The sequence below is a fragment of the Labeo rohita genome, chromosome 1 (assembly GCF_022985175.1).
Source record: "Labeo rohita strain BAU-BD-2019 chromosome 1, IGBB_LRoh.1.0, whole genome shotgun sequence".
Taxonomy (NCBI): Eukaryota; Metazoa; Chordata; class Actinopteri; order Cypriniformes; family Cyprinidae; genus Labeo; species Labeo rohita.
The window spans coordinates 20,582,559-20,606,449 of record NC_066869.1 but is presented as its reverse complement, the minus strand read 5'-3'; the positions used below and the strand labels follow the sequence as shown (position 1 = coordinate 20,606,449).

At 36.7% G+C, this 23,891-nt stretch overlaps 2 protein-coding genes across 2 annotated transcripts; both read left to right on the top strand.

The window, feature by feature from the left end:
• Positions 1–1,790: 1,790 nt before the first annotated feature.
• muc13a (mucin 13a, cell surface associated) lies at positions 1,791–15,444 on the top strand. The gene is made up of 8 exons (XM_051106029.1): positions 1,791–2,008; positions 5,664–5,723; positions 5,831–5,878; positions 5,997–6,055; positions 6,146–6,201; positions 7,008–7,060; positions 7,172–7,987; positions 8,660–15,444. The coding sequence occupies exons 2-8, from the start codon at positions 5,678–5,680 to the stop codon at positions 15,442–15,444; spliced, it is 7,863 nt and encodes a 2,620-aa protein (XP_050961986.1). The 5' UTR covers positions 1,791–2,008; positions 5,664–5,677.
• A 143-nt stretch (positions 15,445–15,587) lies between these two features.
• On the top strand, positions 15,588–19,578 carry LOC127164993 (mucin-5AC). The gene is made up of 5 exons (XM_051109262.1): positions 15,588–16,864; positions 18,553–18,617; positions 18,733–18,878; positions 18,968–19,048; positions 19,201–19,578. The coding sequence occupies exons 1-5, from the start codon at positions 16,019–16,021 to the stop codon at positions 19,308–19,310; spliced, it is 1,248 nt and encodes a 415-aa protein (XP_050965219.1). The 5' UTR covers positions 15,588–16,018; the 3' UTR covers positions 19,311–19,578.
• Positions 19,579–23,891: the final 4,313 nt, after the last annotated feature.

Here is a 23,891-nt window from a genome sequence, read left to right as displayed (position 1 = left end):
TCAAAATTAATCATAAATGCTTTTGCATTTATTTCTGCTGGCTTAATAATATACACAAGGTGTTTTAGCAGCTTTTTGGAATTGTTCCCTATCACTGATTTTTTTTTTTTAAGTAGCTTTCCTCCTCGTCCATGACTCCTCAGGTTGCTCATAGTTATCTGCTTTTTATAATGAAACCAGGAAGGTTACCTGCCCGACTGGAATCAAGTTTAGTATGTGAACCTGCTTACTGGATTTCAATATGACTACAGTGTCACATTTCATGTTATGTTTTTTCAGTTGTCGCTCCCACAATAAAATTTCTTCTGTTTGTGTTCTTTATTATACAAACATTTGATATTTTTTTATATTTTTTAAGTAATTCTGCCTGGTATCTGGATTTTTCATTTGAAAACTAACACCACAATTTCGGAATACAACTTACATTCCTGTGTTCCATGTAAAAGAAATTCAGCACTTTTGTGCACTTTATGATTTAATGTGTTAGTAAATGTTAAAAAATGCTGTAGAAAACTGTTTGTTCATGCTCAAGGATTGGTTCACGTCCAGAACAAAAATTTCCTGATAATTTAATCCAAGATGTTCATATCTTTCTTTCTTTGGTCGACAGGAAATTAAGGTTTTTGAGGAAAACATTTCAGGATTTTTCTCCAAATAGTGGACTTCAATGGGAGCCAGTGGGCTGAAAGTCCAAATTTCAGTTTCAGTGCAGCTTCAAAGGGCTCTACACGATCCTAGCTGAGGAATAAGGGTCTTATATAGTGAAACAATCAGTCATTTTCCAAAAAACAAAAAAATTGATATACTCATTAACCGCAAACGCTCGTCTTGCACTAGCTCGACTTCATGCATTACGTAGTCACCTTGGAAAGTTCACGTGACGTAGGCATAAGTACCGACCCAGTGTTTACAAAATGAATGTGCAAAGAAAGTCAAATGCCCTTTAAAAAAAATGATAAAACAACGAAGAACCATGCATGATCTCTCCAGCATGACTATGTAATGCGTGATGTCGCAGACATGCATCGCAGAGCTACTGCAAAACGAGCATTTGTGGTTAAAAAGTATATATATATTTTTTTTTTTTTACAAAATGACAGATCGGTTTGCTATATAAGACCCTTATTCCTTAGCTGGGATCATGTAGAGCCCTTTGAATCTGCACTGAAACTGCAGTTTGGACCTTCAACTTGTTGGCTCCCTTTGAAGTCCACTATGTGGAGAAAAATCCTGGAAAGTTTTCCTCAAATATTTTAATTTCTTTTCGACTGAAGAAAGAAAAACATGAACATCTTGGATGACATGGGGGTAAATTATCAGGACATTTTTATTCTGAAAGTCAACTAATCCTTTAACTAAGGTAACTGACTAAGGTTAACAAGTGCAACCTTCTTGTGCAGTGTTACGCAAATAATTTTGTTTTGTTTTTTTGTTTTCTTTGAAAGTGACATGCAGCATCAATCATCCTATTGTTCAAGTTAAAAACCTGTGACATTTGGTGCTGCCTAGTTGGGGTCTAAGATTTAAGCTTTATAATGAAGAAACAAATATTGACTGAAATTAAAATATCTGAAAATGGTCTGCAATCATCCTTTATAAAACGCAATCTATCTTCGAAAGCAGACTGTCACAGAAAAATTCTGTTAGACAAAAACCATTGCACAGTAAATCCCAGTGACGTCAGCCAAGCTCCTAAGATAATTACAATGAGTGTCAGAGATGCAATGCTGAAATTCAGGTACTGATCTGCAAATTCAGGAACATGCTTTACATTTCAGAGATGTCTCTGCGGTGCTCCTCCTGCGACAGAAAACAGTGCAGAAAATTGCAACCAAGACTAAGTGTCAGCTGTTTGAACTGTAACTGGAAGAAAAGATTGTAGTAGTTTAGTCTTCACTCAGAAAGCAAAAAGGACTAGCCGTATCTAAAACACTTATTTTTCAAAATGTGATCTGGATTTAATTACATTTATGGTAACTTGAAGAACTGAACAAAGGACTAAAAATAGGTAAGGACATCTGGCTGATTAATGATCATAAAACTATGTGTTTGTTATTTGTATATATCTCAGAATTGTGACATTGTTGAATTTCTTTTTTTGTGATATTCAGATTTTATTTAAAAAAAAAACTGCAGTCAGTTATCAGTTGCCAGATGAATTGCTAGGACAGCTGTTTTAATTATGTAATACAGCTGTGTGATGCTATTCTTACATGTTCAAGTTACTTTAATGAGATTTTTGATTTCTCCTGTCCTTTCTGAAAAAAAAACAATTTATTATTAGCAATTTATTTATTGGGTGAGTGTCTCTTTAAATGCAGTGAATGTGTTTTTTCTTTTCATTTTTGTTTCTTTGGCATCATTTACTGGATGTGCGTTAAACTATGCAAAACTGGTTTTGGCCCTATTGATTTGACACATAGCATTCACATGTCATCTTAGGTCAAAGAATGTTTCCGTGTGCATATCACTGAATGTTATTAACTTGTATTAATCTGTGGACTTTTTTATGATCTGTATTTAGATGATAAACAATAAAACTTAAAACCCCATGTCCAGTAAGGTGGCATAAAAAAAAAAAAAAATCTGGAAAAGTCTGGGAACACTTTAAGGTCTTTGTCTTTAAAAAAATACTGTGGCAAATGCAGACATTTTTAAAAGCGGATTTAGAGTTTGACTGGTCAACATCAATTCTCCTAATACATTTCTCAAACTAAAAAAAAAAAATTGTTTCTCATATTGCAATCTCTGAAATGTTTCTGCAAAACTATGCAGAAATGTCATCATAAATCATGTTTAACCATGTTCACATTTGCACTGTGTGCATAATTATTAGGTATGTTGATATTCTGGTCATATTTTTTTACCAAGCACATTTTAATTTAATAACTTAATAAGTACTATTAATTTGGTATTTAATCATTTGTAAGTGATATATAACCATCCATGAAGGCTGGAATTGAAAAACTCCTTATATTCAGGTGCACTGTAAAAAACAATTTGTTGAGTCAACTTGAAATAATTTGTAACCTGGCTGCCTTAACATTTTAAATTCAGTCAACTCAAAAAAAAGTTTATGCAACTTGAAATGTTAAATTATACCAACTGACAACTTAGATATTTGAGTTGAATCAACTTAAAATTAAGGCGGCTGGGTTACCCATCTGTTAAGTTTAACAAACACAAATATCTAAGTTGTTACTTAGTACAACTTAACATTTTAAGTTGAATAAACTTATTTTAGTTGATTGAACTTAAAATTTTAAGGCAGCAGGGTAACAAATTATTTTAAGCTGACTCAACAAATTGTGTTTTTTATTTTTTATAGTGTGTGCATAATTGTTGGGGATGTTTTCTTTTACAGATAAAATGAGCCAAAAAAGATATTTAACCCAGACTGAAAAGTCAAAATTATTAAATGCCCATGAGAAGAATGGAATACTAATGCAATACAAGAATTTGCAAAGTTAAGGCTTGACCATTGGACAGCGAAATGCTTGTTCAGTCTGCATGGTCAGAAAAAACAGGCGGAGAAGAAAAGACGCATGTTAACTACAAAAGAACTAGGAATTAAGGTGAAGAATTAGGTGTGACACCATCACGAACAATTTAGTCTTCATGAAGAAAACAGTCTTCATGTATTTCGCAACACTTCAGCATGTTTTCTTTTTAAGTGGGGGTCATTTTTTAGGATTTTTTACCAAGCAAAGTCTCTGAGAACCTGACACATTGCACTTCTGAAGATTCCAGGTAGGTTGCAGTTCTGAATGGTGGCGCTGGAGACTAAATGGTTTCTGATGGTTTCACATCTAATTCCTCACCTTAATTCTTAATTCTTTTGCAATTAGCATGCGTCTTTTCTTCTCCACCGTTTTTTCTCACCGTGTTGACCCAACAAGCATTTCTCTGTCAGTGGTCATGCCTTAACTTTGCGAATTCTAGTATTGCATTAGTATTGCATCCTTCTCATTGGAATTTAACCATTTTTGACTTTTCAGTCTGGGTTAAATCTCTCTTTTGGCTTATTTATATGTAAAAGAAAACATGCCTAATAATTATGCACAGTTTTTCACTTCCAGCCTTCATGGACAATTATATATCACATATAAATAATTAATTACAAAATTAACAGTAGTTATTAAGACTGATGTGGTTTGGAATTGGTAAAATGTGTTTGGAAAAAAAAATATGACCAGAATATTAACGTTGCCTAATAATTATGCACACGGTGTAGAAAACACTCTAAATTCACAAGTTAAATTCACAAGTTATCACAACCAAATGACACATTGTGTAGAAAATAATTTCCGAAAATGTCCACAGCACTAATTCTTTTTTTTTTCTCTTCAAAATTAGTCTATACTGAGAGCTCTCTAAATTGCAAGGATTTGTTACTTGATGTTGTATTTTTTTGAGAATGAATTTCCTGCCTCAAGATGACTTAAAAGGGTTTTAAAAAAGAAGTAGAAGAAGAAAAATCTAAAATAAGCTAAAACAACCAATTATTTTAACATTCAACTTTATTTATTTATTCATTTATTTACTTTTATTTATTTAGAAAAACATGGTTCCCACTATTTAAAAAAAAAAAAAAAAAAAAAAAAAACTGGCTATATGAGGTAGCCTAATTTTAAAAAGTGTGATTTATAGACCTCTTAAAACTTAAATTGCATTTTACAATGAGTAATTTTCTAAAATATATACACAGATAAAATGAATTTACATTGTTCTGCGAAATATGTACAACACTGCACATCATAACATATCGATGTGCTTGTGAGATTTGACACTTGGTGGGCTTTCCCTTTTTTTTATTTTAAGTCCACTTGAATCTGTGAGCACAACAAACAATCTTATGGAATAGTGCTGCTTCATGTTTGCTGCTTAAGTTCTTGCAGCTTCAAGGAGAAACTGGAATGTATAAATGCTGAAAATAATTTGCAAATGTATCAGATGATAGAAATGAACAATGACTTTATTCCTTAAGAACTTCATGCAAGTCATGCAACTGTAAATATGTAAGAATCTGTCTGAATCAAGGAGGGAAAAAAGTAGCATTTAACGTGCACAAGAATAGTCCAATCATGTAATTCTTTATAAAGCTTAGACTATCTGGGAAGAATTTTGATCGTCTATGAGATAACAGGCATTAGTAAGATCTCAGTAATAACTGGTTTTATTAGAGGAGCCAGATTTTTTTCCATTTCAAGAAATGAACCAAAATGGTTACACAGATAAATCTTCATTTCGGATATTTGAATTTATGACACTTTTGTCTGCTACTGCTAAAGACTTAACTGAATTCAATTACTTAAAATCTAGCAGGTTAAATTTAAAATAGAATAGCCAAAAAATAAGGTGTGTGTATATTTATGTATTTATTAATGTATGCATACAAAGTATTGAGAACGCAATGAGAACATGGGCACTGAAAATTAAATAAATCTTACATTGATGAACTAAGATCAATCGTTTACTAATACTTCTATAATCTGGTCTGCAATTAAAAAATTAAAATAAACATCAACATGTTAAACATCGACCAGTTTGCTTTGTTCAAGTTGTTTTCAAGCTGAAGTGAGAATGTATTTTCCCCAGTGACTGATACTTTTATGCCTTGTTTTGCAGTTGAGCTGTTGCAATAATTTCTCATGTATTTGCAGGAACACGGGGTGACATGAAAAGGACCATGTCACCCTTAGTGGTTCTATTGATTCTTATAGGTAAATATATATTCAAGATTTTAACGTTTGTGCAATATGCTGTAACACTCTCAAAAATATGTTTAAATTTAAGAACAAGCAAATGATAATTTTATCTCTTCCATCAGGACTGTTGAGGCCAACATGTGAAAATGTACATAATGTGACTGATTCAGGTAAAAACTGATTATCTGTCTTTGTCTACAGTCAAATAAAGTAAATTAAATAAATATAACAGTTGTTGTCAAATTCTCGCTAATATCTTTTTCATTGTTACCTCTTTCATATCATCAGAAGTTTCACATCATACGCCCTCACCAGACCAAAGGGTTAATGTCAGGAACCAACTTATTGTAAGGCCATGGCACATTTACAATTACAATTACAATTCACTACGAGTTTAATACATTTTAAATGGCATTTTTCTTTATTTCTATCTATAGAGAAGAGCACTGGATTATTGGCCCGTGGCCAATCGTACAGAAATTAAAGTTTTTAGGTAAGTGAGAAAATACCTCATGTATGCATATTAAGAGGGGACCAAAAGAAAAATGTAGTCTTTAGCTTTTTTCCAACTTCATTTTAAATTTCCTTGGGCAGCTCTGTGGTCATCGTCACAGCAAGACAGATCTGATCTGATGTTTTATGTCTTCTTATAATTACCACTGTTTTGGTAATAAAGTTGAATTAAATTATAAATACAGAAACATTAAAACAGACAACAAATAATTTCTAAACAAATAAAACATTTCATATGACCATATCATTGTAAAAGTTGTAATAAAATATTAATTTGTTAAAGTTTTATGAATTCAATTTATTAGACATTATTTTATGTAGTTTAATAATCTATTGCATTACAATTAAAACAGAAAACAATTCATTTGAAAACAATAAAATGTTATTTGAGAAAAAATAAAACAGACTTCACAGGGCTCTAAAAATATAATTTCTGTTAAACCTTTAATAAATTGTGGCTAAATTGTTTACATTTTATTATTTCAATTAAGTGGACATGCTGTTTGATTCATGTATTGGCTACAATTTACAGTTTACAGTCCAGAAAAATGTAAACTTTTTTTTTACAATGCCATCTGGGAAGTAAACTTGTAGTAAGCATATGCTTAATCCCCTTTATAACTATGAGGGAAACCTTTGTGAAAAAGTTTGAGTTCCCTTACTCTATAGAGTGACTGATTTGAATTTTACTTTTTTTGGCTTGTCTGATTGACTCAGTGCATTTCTTTTAAACAAAATGTGTTTTCTTCATGCAAAATATGTATTAATAATAATATAATCTTTCAGGAGAGGACCACTAGTTATTTCCAGACAATACTGGTACCCAGTTTTAGAAATAGGTAATTATTATTTTTTTTCATACTTTTAAAAACTTCTTGTCTTGTAACCAGGTATGTTGATATGTTTTCATCTGCATGTTTAGTAATACATTTATTATCTTTTTTTTTCAGGCATTAAAAAATCACCTGCAATTACCGCAGCCACAACATCAACAAAATCATTCAGCTCTTTACCAGCAACAGCAACTATGTTGCCCACTTCTTCTTTCCCAGCAACAACCATTTCAGGGCCATCAACAACCAAAACAACAATGTCTACCATTTCAATGGAGTCCCTAACAACCAGCATTCAAGAACATATCAGCAAACAGAAGACCACCTCAACACAAATATCAGAAACCACAACAGAGCTTGAAACTTCAGCAACGCTGGAAACAATCACCACTCCAACAACAACAATCTCACCAACTACCAACTCAAGACAACAAACAACAATCACACATTCTACAACTTCAGCAATGCTATCAAAAACTACCACTTCAAACAATATCGCATTAGAAACCTCAAGGCAAATAACAGCCACTACGACAAAGCTCACAATGTCTGTACTTCCAGAAACAACCCCTCCATTAAACACACCAGTAACTACCTCAACACAACTAACAAGCAACATAAAACCCACCACCACTAGAAGTACACTGGGATCAACATTAAAATGGACACCAGAGGAAACTGCAACACCAGAGGGTGCTACAACCAGTATGCAGACAACAGCTGTAAAGGATGAGTCAGATGTTCCTGAAGTAACAACAACTGCCATTTCATCTATAAATCTGCCAGGTACATCAGGAGCGGGAGTTAGTTTTGAAAGTACAACAGCTGAAAGAACATCCACAACTGCATCATTGGTTTCAGATGCAACTTCATGGACGACAGTGGCACCTGGAACAACAAAGACAGCAACAACAATTTCAATACCCCAAACAGGTTTGACCAAATATATTGACTACACACTACCATTCAAAAATTCAGGAATGTTATAGATTTGTTAATGTTTTTAAAAGAAGTCTCTTATGTTCTCCAAGGCTGCATTAATTTAATCAAAATGAAATATTATTACAATGCAAATTAACAAACTTTTATTTTAATATATTTTAAAATGTAATTTATTTCTATGATGTCAAAACTGGATTTTCTGCCAATACTCCAGTCTTCAGTGTCACATGATCCTTCAGAAATCATATGCTGTTTTGGTGTTTAAGAAACATTTATATTATTACTAATGTTGTGCTGTTGTGCTGCATAATATTTGTGTGTAAACTATAAAACTTTTTTCAGAATTTGATTTTAAATGTAATTACCCCCAGTGGCAACAAACAGGTTTTTAACTTTACGTGTCATGTTGAGAATGCAGTGGCTAAGGCTGTAATTCAGTCACCGATTAAACCAGTAAGACAATTCTGTAATTAAAGTAGTTCTACCACAACTCGCAATACCACTTTGATGCTTCAGAAAGTTAATAAAGACATCATTAAAAAAATTAAGAAAGAAAACAGTTGATAAAACAGTTGATTGCTGATTGCTACTGATATTGCTACACTAAAAGATTCAAATGTTATTATTGTACACTAACTTGACGCTCATTTGATATACCTATAGGGGTCACGGCAACACTTCAGCCTAAGCAAACAGTAGCTACAACAGAGGCAGTGACAATCAATGCAGAACAGTCTGCAATAACAGTGTCATCATCACCTCAAGTCACAACAGAACCTTTAACAGCCAAAACAGATTTAGTAACACCAAGTAAAACAACAGTGTCTACATCTGAAACAGCACCACCAACAACAAAAATACTATCATCTAATGCTGTTTTCACAGCTGCAGAAACAACAAGTGTAACTACTTCAACATCCACAGAAGCAACATCAGCATTGACAGCAAATGCAATGGGAACAACCACAGAAGCAACCGCTGGCAATGGATTGGAAACAACCAAATCTACACTAGCTGAGGTTTCATCTACTATATTACAGTCTGTGACAGTAGATACTGTGACAACAACAACAGGCCTGTCAGTGTCTGCTACTGCACCCAAAGCTTCAACCTTGGTACCAGTGACATCTCAAGTCACAACAGAACCCTCACCAGCCCAAAAGGAAACTACAAAATCAATGTCAGTGAAGCCAGTAACAGTGGCTCATACCTCAGAAGTCTCCACCACTGCCAAAAGAATGACACAAGAACCTACAACACATACTGACATTGGTTCTTCATCAGCAGGAATAATTACATTAAAAGCACCTGGTACAACAGAATCAGCATTTGCTCCCACTACGGCAGCACCAATGACCGAGGCATCATCATCTTTACCTGAAACAGATCAAGTAAAGACAACAACTGCAAGACCTTCCAGAACTACAGAATCATCTGCAGAAGCCCCAACATTGCTGGTACCAACAAGTGCAACTAATTTAACACCGGCAGCAGTGACATCAGAATTGCCAGCAGGGACAACCACAGCAGCAGCTGTTAGAAATGAACTGGAAACAATCGTGACAACTACAACAGAAGATATACTGACAACAGGCCTAGCAGAGTCTCCTACTGTGCCCAAAGCTTCAACCTTTGTATCAGTGACATCATCATTGCCAACAACTCCACTGGGCACAGCCACAGCAGCAACTATTAGCAACAAACTGGAAACAACCAAGACTACACAAGCTGAGGTTTTGTCTACTGTATTACATTCTGTGGCAGTAAAGACAGTCACAACAACAACAATAATAACAGTCCTAGAAGAGTCTGCTACTGCACCCAAAGATTCAACCTTGGTGCCAGAAACATCTCAGGTCACAATGGAACCTTCACCAGTACAAAGAGAAACTACATTAATGCCAATGAAGCCAGTAACAGAAGCTCATACCTCAGAAGACTCCACCACTGTCAAAAGAGTGACACAAGAGCCTACAACTCAAGCTGATACTGGTTCTTTATCAGCAGAATCAACATTTGCTCCTGCTACAGCAGAACCAAAAACAGAGGCATCATCACCTTTAACTGAAGCAGGTGTAGTAAAGACAACAATTGCAAGACTATCCAGAACTACAGAATCATCTGAAGAAGCCCCAACATTGTCAGTACAAACAACAATGGCAACTATTGCACCATCAGCAGGAGTGCCATCAGCATTGCCAGCAACTGCAGCAGGGACAACCACAGCAGCAACTGTTAGAAATGACCTGGAAACAATGAGGATAACTACAACAGAAGATATAGTGACAACAACAACAGGCCTAGTCGAGTCTGCTACTGCACCCAAGGCTTCAACCTTGGAACCAATGACATCTCAAGCCACAACAAAACCTTCACCAACCCAAAAAGAAACTACAACATTACTGTCAGTAAAGCCAGAAACAGTAGCTCATACCTCAGAAGTCTCTACCACTGCCAAAAGAGTGACACAAGAACCTACAACACATACTGACACTGGTTCTTCTTCATCAGGACAAACTACATTAGTAGCATCTGGTACAAAAGAATCAACATTTGCTCCCACTACAACAGCACCAAAAACAGAGGCATCATCACCTTTAACTGAAGCAGGTGAAATAAAGACAACAACTGCAAGAACATCCAGAACTACAGAATCATCTGCAGAAGCCTCAACATTGTTGGTACCAACAACAAGTGCAACTATTGAATCATCAGCAGGAGTGTCATCAGCATTGCCAGAAACTCCAGCAGGGACAACCACAGCAGCAACTGTTAGAAATGACCCAGAAACTATCAGGATAACTACAATAGGAGATATGGGGCTAACTACAACAGAAGATATAGTGACAACAACAACAACAGGCCTAGCTGAATCTGCTACTACACCCAAGGCTTCAACCTTGGAACCAATGGCATCTCAAGCCACAACAAAATCTTCACCAACCCAAAAAGAAACTACAACATTACTGCCAGTAAAGCCAGAAACAGTAGCTCATACCTCAGAAGTCTCTACCGCTGCCAAAAGAGTGACACAAGAACCTACAACACATGCTGACTCTGGTTCTTCATCAGCAGGACAAACTACATTAAGCACAACAGAATCAACATTTGCTCCCGTTACAGCAGCACCAAAAACAGAGGCATCATCACCTTTAACTGAAGCAGGTGTAGTAAAGACAACAATTGCAAGACCATCTGGAACTACAGAATCATCTTCAGAAGCCCCAGCATTGTCGGTACCAACAACAATGGCAACTATTGCACCATCAGCAGGAGTGTCATCAGCATTGCCAGCAACTGCAGCAGGGACAACCACAGCAGCAACTGTTAGAAATGACCTGGAAACAATGAGGATAACTACAACAGAAGATATAGTGACAACAACAACAGGCCTAGCCGAGTCTGCTACTGCACCCAAAGCTTCAACCTCGAAATCAATGACATCTCAAGCCACAACAGAACCTTCACCAACCCAAAAAGAAACTACAGCATTACTGTCAATGAAGCCAGTAACAGTGGCTCATACCTCAGAAGTCCCCACCATTCCCAAAAGAGTGACACAAGAACCTACAACACATGCTGACACTGGTTCTTCTTCATCGGGACAAACTACATTAGGAACATCTGGTACAGAATCTTCTGCAGAAGCGCCAACATTGTTGGTACAAACAACAAGTGCAACTACTGTAACATTAGCAGAAGTGACAACAGCATTACCAGCAGGGACAACCACAGCAGCAACTGTTAGAAATGAACCGGAAACAATGAGAATAACTACAACAGAAGATTTAGTGAAAACAACAACAGGCCAAGCAGAGTCTGCTACTGTACCCAAAGCTTCAACTTTGGTACCAATGACATCAGCCTTGCCAGCAACTGCAATGGGCACAACCACAGCACCAACTGTTAGAAATGAACCAGAATCAACCAAGACTACACAAGCTGAGGTTGTGTCTACCGTATTACATTCTGTGCCAATAGATACAGTCACAACAACATTTACAACAGTCCTAGAAGAGTCTGCTACTGCATCCAAAGCTTCAACTGTTAGAAATGGCCTGGAAACAATCAGCATAACTACAACAGAAGATACAGTGACAACAACAGCAGGTCTAGAAGAGTCTGCTACTGCACCCAAAGCTTCAACCTTGGTACCAGTGACATCTAAAGACACAACAGAACCCTCAACAGCCCAAAAAGAAACTACAACATTAATGTCAGGGAAGCCAGTAACAGTGGTTCATACCTCAGAAATCTCCACCACTGCCAAAAGAGTGACACAAGAACCTACAACACATGCTGACACTAGTTCTTCATCAGCAGGACAAACTACATTAAGCACAACAGAATCAACATTTGCTCCCGCTACAGCAGCACCAAAAACAGAGGCATCATCACCTTTAACTGAAGCAGGTGAAGTAAAGACAACAACTGCAAGACCATCTGGAACTACAGAATCTTCTGCAGAATTGCCAACATTGTTGGTACCAACAACAAGTGCAACTACCGTAACATCAGCAGAAGTGACAACAGCATTACCAGCAGGGACAACCACAGCAGCAACTGTTAGAAATGAACCGGAAACAATGAGAATAACTACAACAGAAGATTTAGTGAAAACAACAACAGGCCAAGCAGGGTCTGCTACTGTACCCAAAGCTTCAACTTTGGTACCAATGACATCAGCCTTGCCAGCAACTGCAATGGGCACAACCACAGCACCAACTGTTAGAAATGAACCAGAATCAACCAAGACTACACAAGCTGAGGTTGTGTCTACCGTATTACATCCTGTGCCAATAGATACAGTCACAACAAAAATTACAACAGTCCTAGAAGAGTCTGCTACTGCATCCAAAGCTTCAACTGTTAGAAATGACCTGGAAACAATCAGCATAACTACAACAGAAGATATAGTGACAACAACAACAGGTCTAGAAGGGTCTGCTACTGCACCCAAAGCTTCAACCTTGGTACCAATGACATCAGCCTTGCCAGCAACTGGAATGGGCACAACCACAGCACCAACTGTTAGTAATGAACCAGAATCAACAAAGACTACACAAGCTGAGGTTGTGTCTACCGTATTACATTCTGTGCCAATAGATACAGTCACAACAACAATTACAACAGTTCTAGAAGAGTCTGCTACTGCATCCAAAGCTTCAACTGTTAGAAATGACCTGGAAACAATCAGCATAACTACAACAGAAGATATAGTGACAACAACAACAGGTCTAGAAGGGTCTGCTACTGCACCCAAAGCTTCAACCTTGGTACCAATGACATCAGCCTTGCCAGCAACTGCAATGGGCACAACCACAGCACCAACTGTTAGTAATGAACCAGAATCAACCAAGACTACACAAGCTGAGGTTGTGTCTACCATATTACATTCTGTGCCAATAGATACAGTCACAACAACAATTACAACAGTTCTAGAAGAGTCTGCTACTGCATCCAAAGCTTCAACTGTTAGAAATGACCTGGAAACAATCAGCATAACTACAACAGAAGATATAGTGACAACAACAACAGGTCTAGAAGGGTCTGCTACTGCACCCAAAGCTTCAACCTTGGTACCAATGACATCAGCCTTGCCAGCAACTGGAATGGGCACAACCACAGCACCAACTGTTAGTAATGAACCAGAATCAACCAAGACTACACAAGCTGAGGTTGTGTCTACCGTATTACATTCTGTGCCAATAGATACAGTCACAACAACAATTACAACAGTTCTAGAAGAGTCTGCTACTGCATCCAAAGCTTCAACTGTTAGAAATGACCTGGAAACAATCAGCATAACTACAACAGAAGATATAGTGACAACAACAACAGGTCTAGAAGGGTCTGCTACTGCACCCAAAGCTTCAACCTTGGTACCAATGACATCAGCCTTGCCAGCAACTGGAATGGGCACAACCACAGCACCAACTGTTAGTAATGAACCAGAATCAACAAAGACTACACAAGCTGAGGTTGTGTCTACCGTATTACATTCTGTGCCAATAGATACAGTCACAACAACAATTACAACAGTTCTAGAAGAGTCTGCTACTGCATCCAAAGCTTCAACTGTTAGAAATGACTTGGAAACAATCAGCATAACTACAACAGAAGATATAGTGACAACAACAACAGGTCTAGAAGGGTCTGCTACTGCACCCAAAGCTTCAACCTTGGTACCAATGACATCAGCCTTGCCAGCAACTGCAATGGGCACAACCACAGCACCAATTGTTAGTAATGAACCAGAATCAACCAAGACTACACAAGCTGAGGTTGTGTCTACCGTATTACATTCTGTGCCAGTAGATACAGTCACAACAACAATTACAACAGTTCTAGAAGAGTCTGCTACTGCATCCAAAGCTTCAACTGTTAGAAATGACCTGGAAACAATCAGCATAACTACAACAGAAGATATAGTGACGACAACAACAGGTCTAGAAGGGTCTGCTACTGCACCCAAAGCTTCAACCTTGGTACCAATGACATCAGCCTTGCCAGCAACTGCAATGGGCACAACCACAGCACCAACTGTTAGTAATGAACCAGAATCAACCAAGACTACACAAGCTGAGGTTGTGTCTACCATATTACATTCTGTGCCAATAGATACAGTCACAACAACAATTACAACAGTCCTAGAAGAGTCTGCTACTGCATCCAAAGCTTCAACTGTTAGAAATGACCTGGAAACAATCAGCATAACTACAACAGAAGATATAGTGACAACAACAACAGGTCTAGAAGGGTCTGCTACTACACCCAAAGCTTCAACCTTGGTACCAATGACATCAGCCTTGCCAGCAACTGCAATGGGCACAACCACAGCACCAACTGTTAGTAATGAACCAGAATCAACCAAGACTACACAAGCTGAGGTTGTGTCTACCGTATTACATTCTGTGCCAATAGATACAGTCACAACAACAATTACAACAGTTCTAGAAGAGTCTGCTACTGCATCCAAAGCTTCAACTGTTAGAAATGACCTGGAAACAATCAGCATAACTACAACAGAAGATATAGTGACAACAACAACAGGTCTAGAAGGGTCTGCTACTGCACCCAAAGCTTCAACCTTGGTACCAATGACATCAGCCTTGCCAGCAACTGCAATGGGCACAACCACAGCACCAACTGTTAGTAATGAACCAGAATCAACCAAGACTACACAAGCTGAGGTTGTGTCTACCGTATTACATTCTGTGCCAATAGATACAGTCACAACAACAATTACAACAGTTCCTGAAGAGTCTGCTACTGCATCCAAAGCTTCAACTGTTAGAAATGACCTGGAAACAATCAGCATAACTACAACAGAAGATATAGTGACAACAACAACAGGTCTAGAAGAGTCTGCTACTGCACCCAAAGCTTCAACCTTGGTACCAGTGACATCTAAAGACACTGGAAGAATCCTCAGCACCAACTGTTAGTAATGAACAAAAAGAATCAACAACATTAAAGAGGTTGTGTCTACCATAGAAGCCAGTAACAGTGGCTCATACAACAGTCCAGAAATCTCCACCACTGCCAAAGCTTCAACTGTTAGAAATGACCTGAAACAATCAGCAACCTACAACACATGCTGACACTAGTTCTTCATCAGAAGAAATAACTACATTAAGAGCACCTGGCACAACAGAATCAGCATTTGGTCCCACTACAGCAGCACCAATAACAGAGGCATCATCATCTTTACCTGAAACAGTTGAAGTTAAGACAACCACTGTGAGATCATCCAAAACTACAGAATCATCTGCAGAAGCCCCAACATTGTTGGTACCAACAACAAGTGCAACTACTTTAACACCAGCAGCAGTGACAACCACAGCAGCAACTGTTAGAAATAAACCAGAAACAATCAGGATTACTACAACAGAAGATATAGTGTCAACAACAACAGGCCTGGCAGAGTCTGCTACTGCATCCAAAGCATCAACATTTGTACCAGTGACATCCAAAGACACAACAGAACCCTCACCAGCCCAAAAAGAAACTACAACATTAATGTCAGGGAAGCCAGTAACAGTGGTTCATACCTCAGAAATCTCCACCACTGCCAAAAGAGTGACACAAGAACCTACAACACATGCTGACACTAGTTCTTCAACAACAGGAATAACTACATTAAGAGCACCTGGCACAACAGAGTCAACATTTGCTCCCACTACAGCAGGACCTACAACAGAGGCATCATCACCTTTACCTGAAACAGATGAAGTAAAGACAACAATTGCAAAATCATTCAAAACTACAGAATCATCTGCAGAAGCCCCAACATTGTTGGTACCAATAAGTGCAACTATTGCACCATCCGCAGGAGAGACACCAGCATTACCAGCAACTGCAGCAGGAACAAACACAGCAGCAACTGTTAGAAATGTACCAGAATCAACCAAGAAAGCTGGGGTTTCATCTACTGTGTTACATTCTATGGCAGTAGATACAGTCACAACAACATCATCAACAAGCTTAGTAGAGTCTGCTACGGCACCCAAAGCTTCAACCTTGACATCAGCATTGCCAGCAAATGCATCAGGGTCTACCACATCAACAGCTGTTAGAAATGAACCAGAATCAACCAAGACTACACTAGCTGAGGGTTCATCTACTGTATTATATTCAGAATATAACACAACACTAAAAACAACACTAACGTCAATGAAGACAGTTACAGTGACCCATAACTCCACCACTGTAGCACCAACAACAGAGGACACAAATACTGATCCTCCTACCCTTGAGGAGGGAAGCATACACTTAGGATTCAGTCTAAATGAAACTTTCAGAGATGTATATAACAACCAGTCATCCCCTGAATTCATTGAATTGGCATCTCATGTGGTAACTGTGGTAAGTCTAACTTGTTTCATACATTTATAAACAATATTTACTGGTACATGTTGAGCTTTTTAACATTCATAATTAATTACTTACGGATTTTCTTGACTGCTAACACAATTTATGAAACAATTCACTATTTTCTCACAACTATCAAACAATTTTGTAAATGCAATCTCTAAACTACATTTAAACTTGTACAAACCTCAAACTTTCAGATCAAAATCAAATATTTTAGTCAAAAATGCTCAGAATCAAACTTTGGCCTTAGATAACACACAGACCTGAAAAATACACTACTTCACCACCTAAAGAGCACTACTGAGATCAATTCAAAACACAATTACAAAAAACTCCTTATTGGAAATCAGGAATAATTTAATGTCAAGTAAATGTCTATTACAGTATACTACATAAATAAAAGGAGTGCAGATACAGTGAAATTTAGCAATAAGCTTTAAGAAAAGTTTACTTTCATGACACTACTGTAAAGAGATCTTGCAGTAGATGAAAAGCACTAGAAAAGTAAGGTTCTTCAAATACTAAAGAATTCAATATAAATGCAAAATCAGGGCATTTTGTGTACAGTTTTTCAGAAAAGATTGAGCAAATTGGAACGTGTAAAAAGTGTTAAAAGATCGTTTTGAGAACTTAATGACTGGTTCTTTCAAGCAAATCAGTTAGCAACCAAGAAAAACTGTAAGGCAAGTACACACTACAAGAAAGCTTTCAATTTTTAAGACTTAAACTAGTCTGTAACAAAAAGCCCAAGATTGTAGCCATGCTCTGAGTACTCATAGATGCTACGACAGATTTTGAACTTGTTTAAATTTATCTTACTAGCAGCGAGAAAAGACCATGGCATAGCACTCAAAGTATATTTGTTAAATTAATCTTTTCACACAATTATTGTAGTTTGTGCAACAACACTCGAACAAGCTGCAGTGATATTAGACCTAGCAAGTAATAATTTAAACAAACAGAAACACAAAACCTACTTAACCAGCATATGCTGTTTTTTTAACAGGATAGATAGATAGATAGATAGATAGATAGATAGATAGATAGATAGATAGATAGATAGATAGATGTTACCCGTGTTTCACACAGATTTCACATTGTGTACGCCTATTACTGAAATCGCAAAAGCTAACTAGGTAAAAGTATAACAAGGAACCTACCATTTACTACGACTCGGCTCAGAAATTGACGATTATAATGTTTTGAGAAGAAGTTCATGTGACGTTTCCAAGTCGATTTCTCATATTTACTCTCATTCTGATAGCACGCGAAGGCAGAATTAACAACAAAGTGTAGAATTAACTGGGAAAGTCAAAGCGCCACCAGGTGGCTCCAAAAGCTAAACAATGATAATCGTTGCATATTCATCAACCCATTCTCCAAACCACTTGTCCTGGCTATTTAGGGTGGTGGGAATTGTTACAGCCTGCTCATACCATGATAGAAAGTTTTTCCAGTTAGCAAATTAAATGACTTAAAGTAATGTTTTAATAGAAAAACAAACATAAAAGACATGTGAATCCTCTTACAACAAGTTCAAAATGACTGCAAGTGGCAACAGAATTAGCTTTATTCACATGAGGGGAGTGCATATTGATATGATGTGCATGATATATATGGATATATGGATAAATCTCATGCTGTATTATATTTATAGTAAAATTAAAATTTTCTTGCAGATAAACAGAATTTACAGGGCAAGCAATCTCAAAGGATACAAGCGATGCAGAGTCAACGGTTTCAGGTAAGACGTGTGGTCTTTCAAATTCATCATAAAGATGTCCAGGGTATTTTTAATAATTGGACCACATTTATATAGGACACTGGTGGTTAAAATAATCCTGTTTTTTTATTTCCAGTAAAGGCTCCATTAAGGTTGATATGACTCTTATCTTTGAGAATACTTCGACAGTCCCAACCTCATTTGTAGTAGAGACTATTCTTAATGGGACCGCTGTGAATAGTAGCATATCTCTGGACATAATACTCGATACTATCAAAGCAGGTGAGTGTGTAAAGTACAATACACAAATTGCACATAACAGTGAAATCATTCAGTGAAGTTTCATGTGTGCTGCGCATTTTATATTACAGGGGAAGTAGTTACTTCTAGTACAGCAGCGCCTGTCACAACTGCTGAATCTGCCACCCTAAGATACACATCGAGTACAAATGGTATTTCCCAGCAAATACTGTTTCATTGTTAAACATTATTTTATGTAATACTTTTAAATACATAACATTCATTATTTAGAATATACCCTGTAGTGTGTGAGAACCATATATTGCCATATATTCTTATTTGATATTTGTCTGTACCTTTTCAGAGAACACAAACACCACTTCTGGTGCCTTTCCATGGATTGTACGCTGCTCACTATTGACTCTATCTCCAGCCATTACGATTTTATTAGCACAAACTATGACATTTTTGTAAGTTTACAATGCACTAGTGAAGTTTACAAAAGAGATCAAATCAAAGACACTTTATTTAATGTAATATTTAACTGTTAAAATATGCATATTCTATGATAGATTGTATTTAGATAAAGAATGTCTTATTACTTATGGTAAGTCCTTCATCTGAGAAGGACTAGTCATCAGGGATTTGTGCAATTCAATTATTTGTGTCAGATAAAAAAAAAAATATATATATATATATGTTGGTGTGGAACTCAAGTGTACAAGATGTTCCACTTCATTATTTTATTCTTATTAAATTCTTAAAATTCATTTTAATATATATTGAGTATCTGTGTATTCTTTGTTATTAAAGTTAATGCAATCTGACATGCATCTTTTGTCTTCTGTTGTCCTCTTTGTTGTCTGTCTGGCGCTACTGTAAAAAAGAACGTGGGTACATCTTCCGGTAAGGCGGTGGACGTAGTATACCAGTGGTATTTGTGTGCTAATTAGCGAAGAGGCTAAGTGTTTTTTAGACCATTGTTTACTTTGTAAAGATGCACATCTTTATGAGAGATGTCATTACGTTCTCATATGCACAACATATGCTTTTCGAATTTGCGTTCCCACATCATTAGCAAGTTTGGATCGCTAAATGTTGAATGACTGTCAACAGGGCTCTCAAGTTTTTGAAAAAGTTTGGAGTGAGATTATATCTGTTAGGAGAGGAGCCCTTCGGCCCCAAGCATTTCTCTCCCATTTTTGCTAGAAGTTAAATTATTAGTAAAAGTACATATTTTAGCTAATGAATGGCATTTTGTATTGCAAGTGTTTGTTGCACATATTGATGCCTTGATGACAGTGCTAGGGGCTCAAACTTAACTAGTAACTAGTTACATATAATGGAATTACATAATTTAATTACAAAATAATTGTAACTAATCGGTTACAGCTGCTGAGAAACAATGTAGAGTTAAATTACAGTTACTTATGAAAATTACAAACGGGTTACATCTGAATATTTTCACACAGATTTGATTAATTTCTTTCTCAAATTGCATTCACTGCTCTAAAATATGAGACACAGTGTATGAAGTTTAGGACACAAAATAGGACACGTTTATTCAATAACTTATTTATTTCCAAAGATTAGTTAGAAATGTAGAAAATTAATCAATTTGGATAAATATGTCCGCTCCGTGACCGCAACGCAACCACTAGAGCTGTAATCGGGCCTTAAAAGTTAGGCCCGACAGGGGGCATATTTTGATTGGCTTTTTAAAAGCCCGAACCCGTTTACAGCCCGACATTATTCAAATGTGTGCAAGCAAACAGCTCTTTTGGCTTTTGTCAAAAATGAGTCATTTATACATGTTTTAACAATTTATTAATGACTAACGTAGGCTATAGGCCACTTGGAAGCTGGAACAAAGAAATAAAATAAGTCCTCTGCAGTGGTGGACGAAGTACACAAGTTGAGTACTTGAGTAAAAGTACAGATACGTATAATAAAATATTACTTCAGTACAAGTAAAAGTGCTCCTCTTTCAATTTTACTCGAGTGAAAGTACAGAAGTATCCGATTTTTTATGTACTTAAGTAAAAAAGTACTGATAGATTTATTTTGCCATTTTATATAGGCTACTTAATACATTTTTACATTTTTGTTGTTGATATGGACTATGTTGACGAGAGTGATGTAGTAATATTCAATGTGAAGCTTACACTGCAATGTACCTGAGAGATTTGACCATCAAATTTTCACCAGTAAGAAAAAAGTGTTTTGAAGCTTGTTTTGCATAACGTCACAGTTATATATGACATGAGAATAAGGCCTGAAGTTAGCAAGAACATTTTAAGGAAAATATAATTATATTTTCATAATGATTTTTTCCTTTCAAATATTGTCTGTGTAAAAACACCCCTGGCCAAATGCCCCCAGAGGGCATCACTTCCCACTTTAATAATTACTGTAGTTACCATGTTCTGAGCATGACATCCTTTTTCTCTCAGATGTAATCTATCTAGGTGGTTGAATAAAAATATGTGGACTTTATATCTAAAAATTATCTCAACTTAGCACCAGCAAGCAGCTAGACAGTTAGCATCAGCTAACAATATTTACTTATTTTCAGTATGGTTGAATAAACATTCATACCTGTCTATTCTAGCTGATCCAAACAATATAAAAATGTATACTGTTTGCTGAACAATATAAAAACAGACGTCACGTAGGGCTACATGAGTAGCATTTTAATAAGACTGCTAACGTTACATCAGCGAGGAATATGAACGTGCATGAGTTATTTTATTTAAGCTGTTATTTAAATTTTTCGTTTTTGATGTGTTTGAATTCAAGCATTTCAGTGCGCTTAAACAGATCACCTTTTAATTGTGTAATTCACAAACAACGGACAGCTTTGACCTAAATATGATTTTCAGATATAATAATTAATCCTAAAATTCGACATTAGTAACTTACTTTTCGCAGCATTAGTCGCGCGCACACAAGATCTCCCGATTCTTACTTGTGAATTCAGTTGACTGGAGACTCGCTCTAAACGGATCATTTGAATCAGTGAGTTGTCGACTCGAGAACAGCTGCAGTCGGATCATTCCAATTCGTGAATGAATCGTTTGGTGCGATTGGCGAATCAATTCAACAGGTTCATTGAAAAGAATCAGTTTGTTCATGAATCAGACACCGCTTGTGCGTCTCAGAGCATGTGATATATTACAAGGAGTAACGATATGTATATGAAATGTAGTGAAGTAAAAAGTACGATCTTACACTTTGGAATGTAGTGAAGTAAAAGTGAAAGTTACTCAAAATAAAACTACTCCAGTAAAGTACAGATACTTGAAAAATGTACTTAAGTACAGTAACGAAGTACAACTACTTCGTTACTGCCCACCACTGGTCCTCTGTAACACAGTAACATCTTAGCCTATAAATAGGCCAACGCGCCAATAAAAATGACTCTTTCTTAACAAATCAAATTAAGATAAGTTCTAAATTAAGATGGGTATTTGGCAATAACGAAATTAAGATAAAGGCTCCGCGGGATTTGCTTCGCCACTTCTCTCCACAATCCGGCCTCAACGCGACGGTGAATAGCATCTGAAATGTAATAAAATAATAATGGCAACATTAGCCTATATACTCTGTCTACATTATGCATTTAAGACTCAATTAATATTTAGTTATATTTGAAAAACCTTTACTCACCAAGATTAGGCTACATCTTTTTGTGGAAGAAAATGATTGAATCCATTGTAGTTTCAGCGCGGTCCTGCGCTCACTGATGGTGCGTCCAGCAGCACTGAACACCCTTTCACTGCTGCTGTGACAGGCCAGGATGCATAGTACTGATCTGGCTAATTTTGTCAAAACGTATTCACCAGAGGCAAGCCTCCGTTTCACCTCCTCAGCATCAATTTTCGCATCTTTCTCGCGCTAATCGAAACGCATCACATGACCGCTCATTTACCGCGCAAGCCGGAGCTCAAGCCCGAACCCGGCCCGAGCCCGTGTAAAATGACATAAATTAAGCCCGAACCCGTTTCATCGGGTTCGGGCAAAGATCTTCAGCTCTAGCGACCACTGCCTCAACTCCACAAAACGCTTCCACTGCTAGAGAAAGCGGCAACCACGCGATCGACGATTGATTCCACCACTTGCCTCGTCAGTTTTGGCTACTGGAAACTAAGGAAACTTGTTTTGTAACACGTTTTGGCTACTGGAAACTAAGGAAAGGACTAGATAATTGGTAAATCTGATAAAAATTATCTTTTCTAAATTTCTAACTAATGTTTTCAACTGTTAACCCTTTTGAAAGTTTTAAAGCATGCAGGGTTAACCTTAACCTTACAGTAGCACTCAACACTGATTACTGTCAGACTTACCTTCATCACTTGACTTATGATTATAATAATAATTCAATTTTAAAGCACAACCACCACAAAATCAGACTTTAGCACCTAGGTTAGGTTAAATACAGATTTAAAATCAGAAGATAGTTTAGTAGCTATGATACCATTTTTATAATCAGATCCTTGCAGTTAATAGTAAAAAATAAAGCATATGCATAAACCCAAATATGTAAATAAATCAGTTACTGAATAAGCATGTGTCCTATTTTGTGTCCTAAACTTCTGAAACATTTCGTCTCATATTTTAGAGCAGTCAATGCAATTTGGGAAAGAAATTAATCAAATCTGTGTGAAAATATTCAGATGTAACCCTTTTGTGATTTTCATAAGTAACTGTAATTTAACTATGCATTGTTTCTCAGCAACTGTAACCAATTAGTTACAATTATTTTGTAATTAAATGATGTAATTCCATTATATGTAACTAGTTACTAGTTAAGTTTGAACCCCTACCACTGTCATCAAGGCATCAATATGTGCAACAAACACTTGCAAAACAAAATGCCATTCATAAGCTGAAATATGTGCTTTCTCTCTCTCACACACACACAGCTTGACATGCTCAGGGCAAGTTCTGCAATACTGTATGTGTAGGCCTACAGTATGTACTTTGAGCACTGCTGTTTATTGGCTCATTTGGGGTCAAATTTCCTTTGATTTTTGATATATTTGTATTTTTGAA

Excerpts from the sequence above, each read along its gene's own strand:
- muc13a (XM_051106029.1), top strand. The coding sequence starts at position 5,678 with ATGAAAAGGACCATGTCACCCTTAGTGGTTCTATTGATTCTTATAG. Across the intron at positions 6,056-6,145 it reads ATGTCAGGAACCAACTTATT|AGAAGAGCACTGGATTATTG; the intron begins GTAAGGCCATGG and ends TTCTATCTATAG. Across the intron at positions 7,061-7,171 it reads GTACCCAGTTTTAGAAATAG|GCATTAAAAAATCACCTGCA; the intron begins GTAATTATTATT and ends TTTTTTTTTCAG.
- LOC127164993 (XM_051109262.1), top strand. The coding sequence starts at position 16,019 with ATGTCAGGGAAGCCAGTAACAGTGGTTCATACCTCAGAAATCTCCACC. Across the intron at positions 16,865-18,552 it reads CATCTCATGTGGTAACTGTG|ATAAACAGAATTTACAGGGC; the intron begins GTAAGTCTAACT and ends ATTTTCTTGCAG. Across the intron at positions 18,879-18,967 it reads ACTCGATACTATCAAAGCAG|GGGAAGTAGTTACTTCTAGT; the intron begins GTGAGTGTGTAA and ends TTTATATTACAG.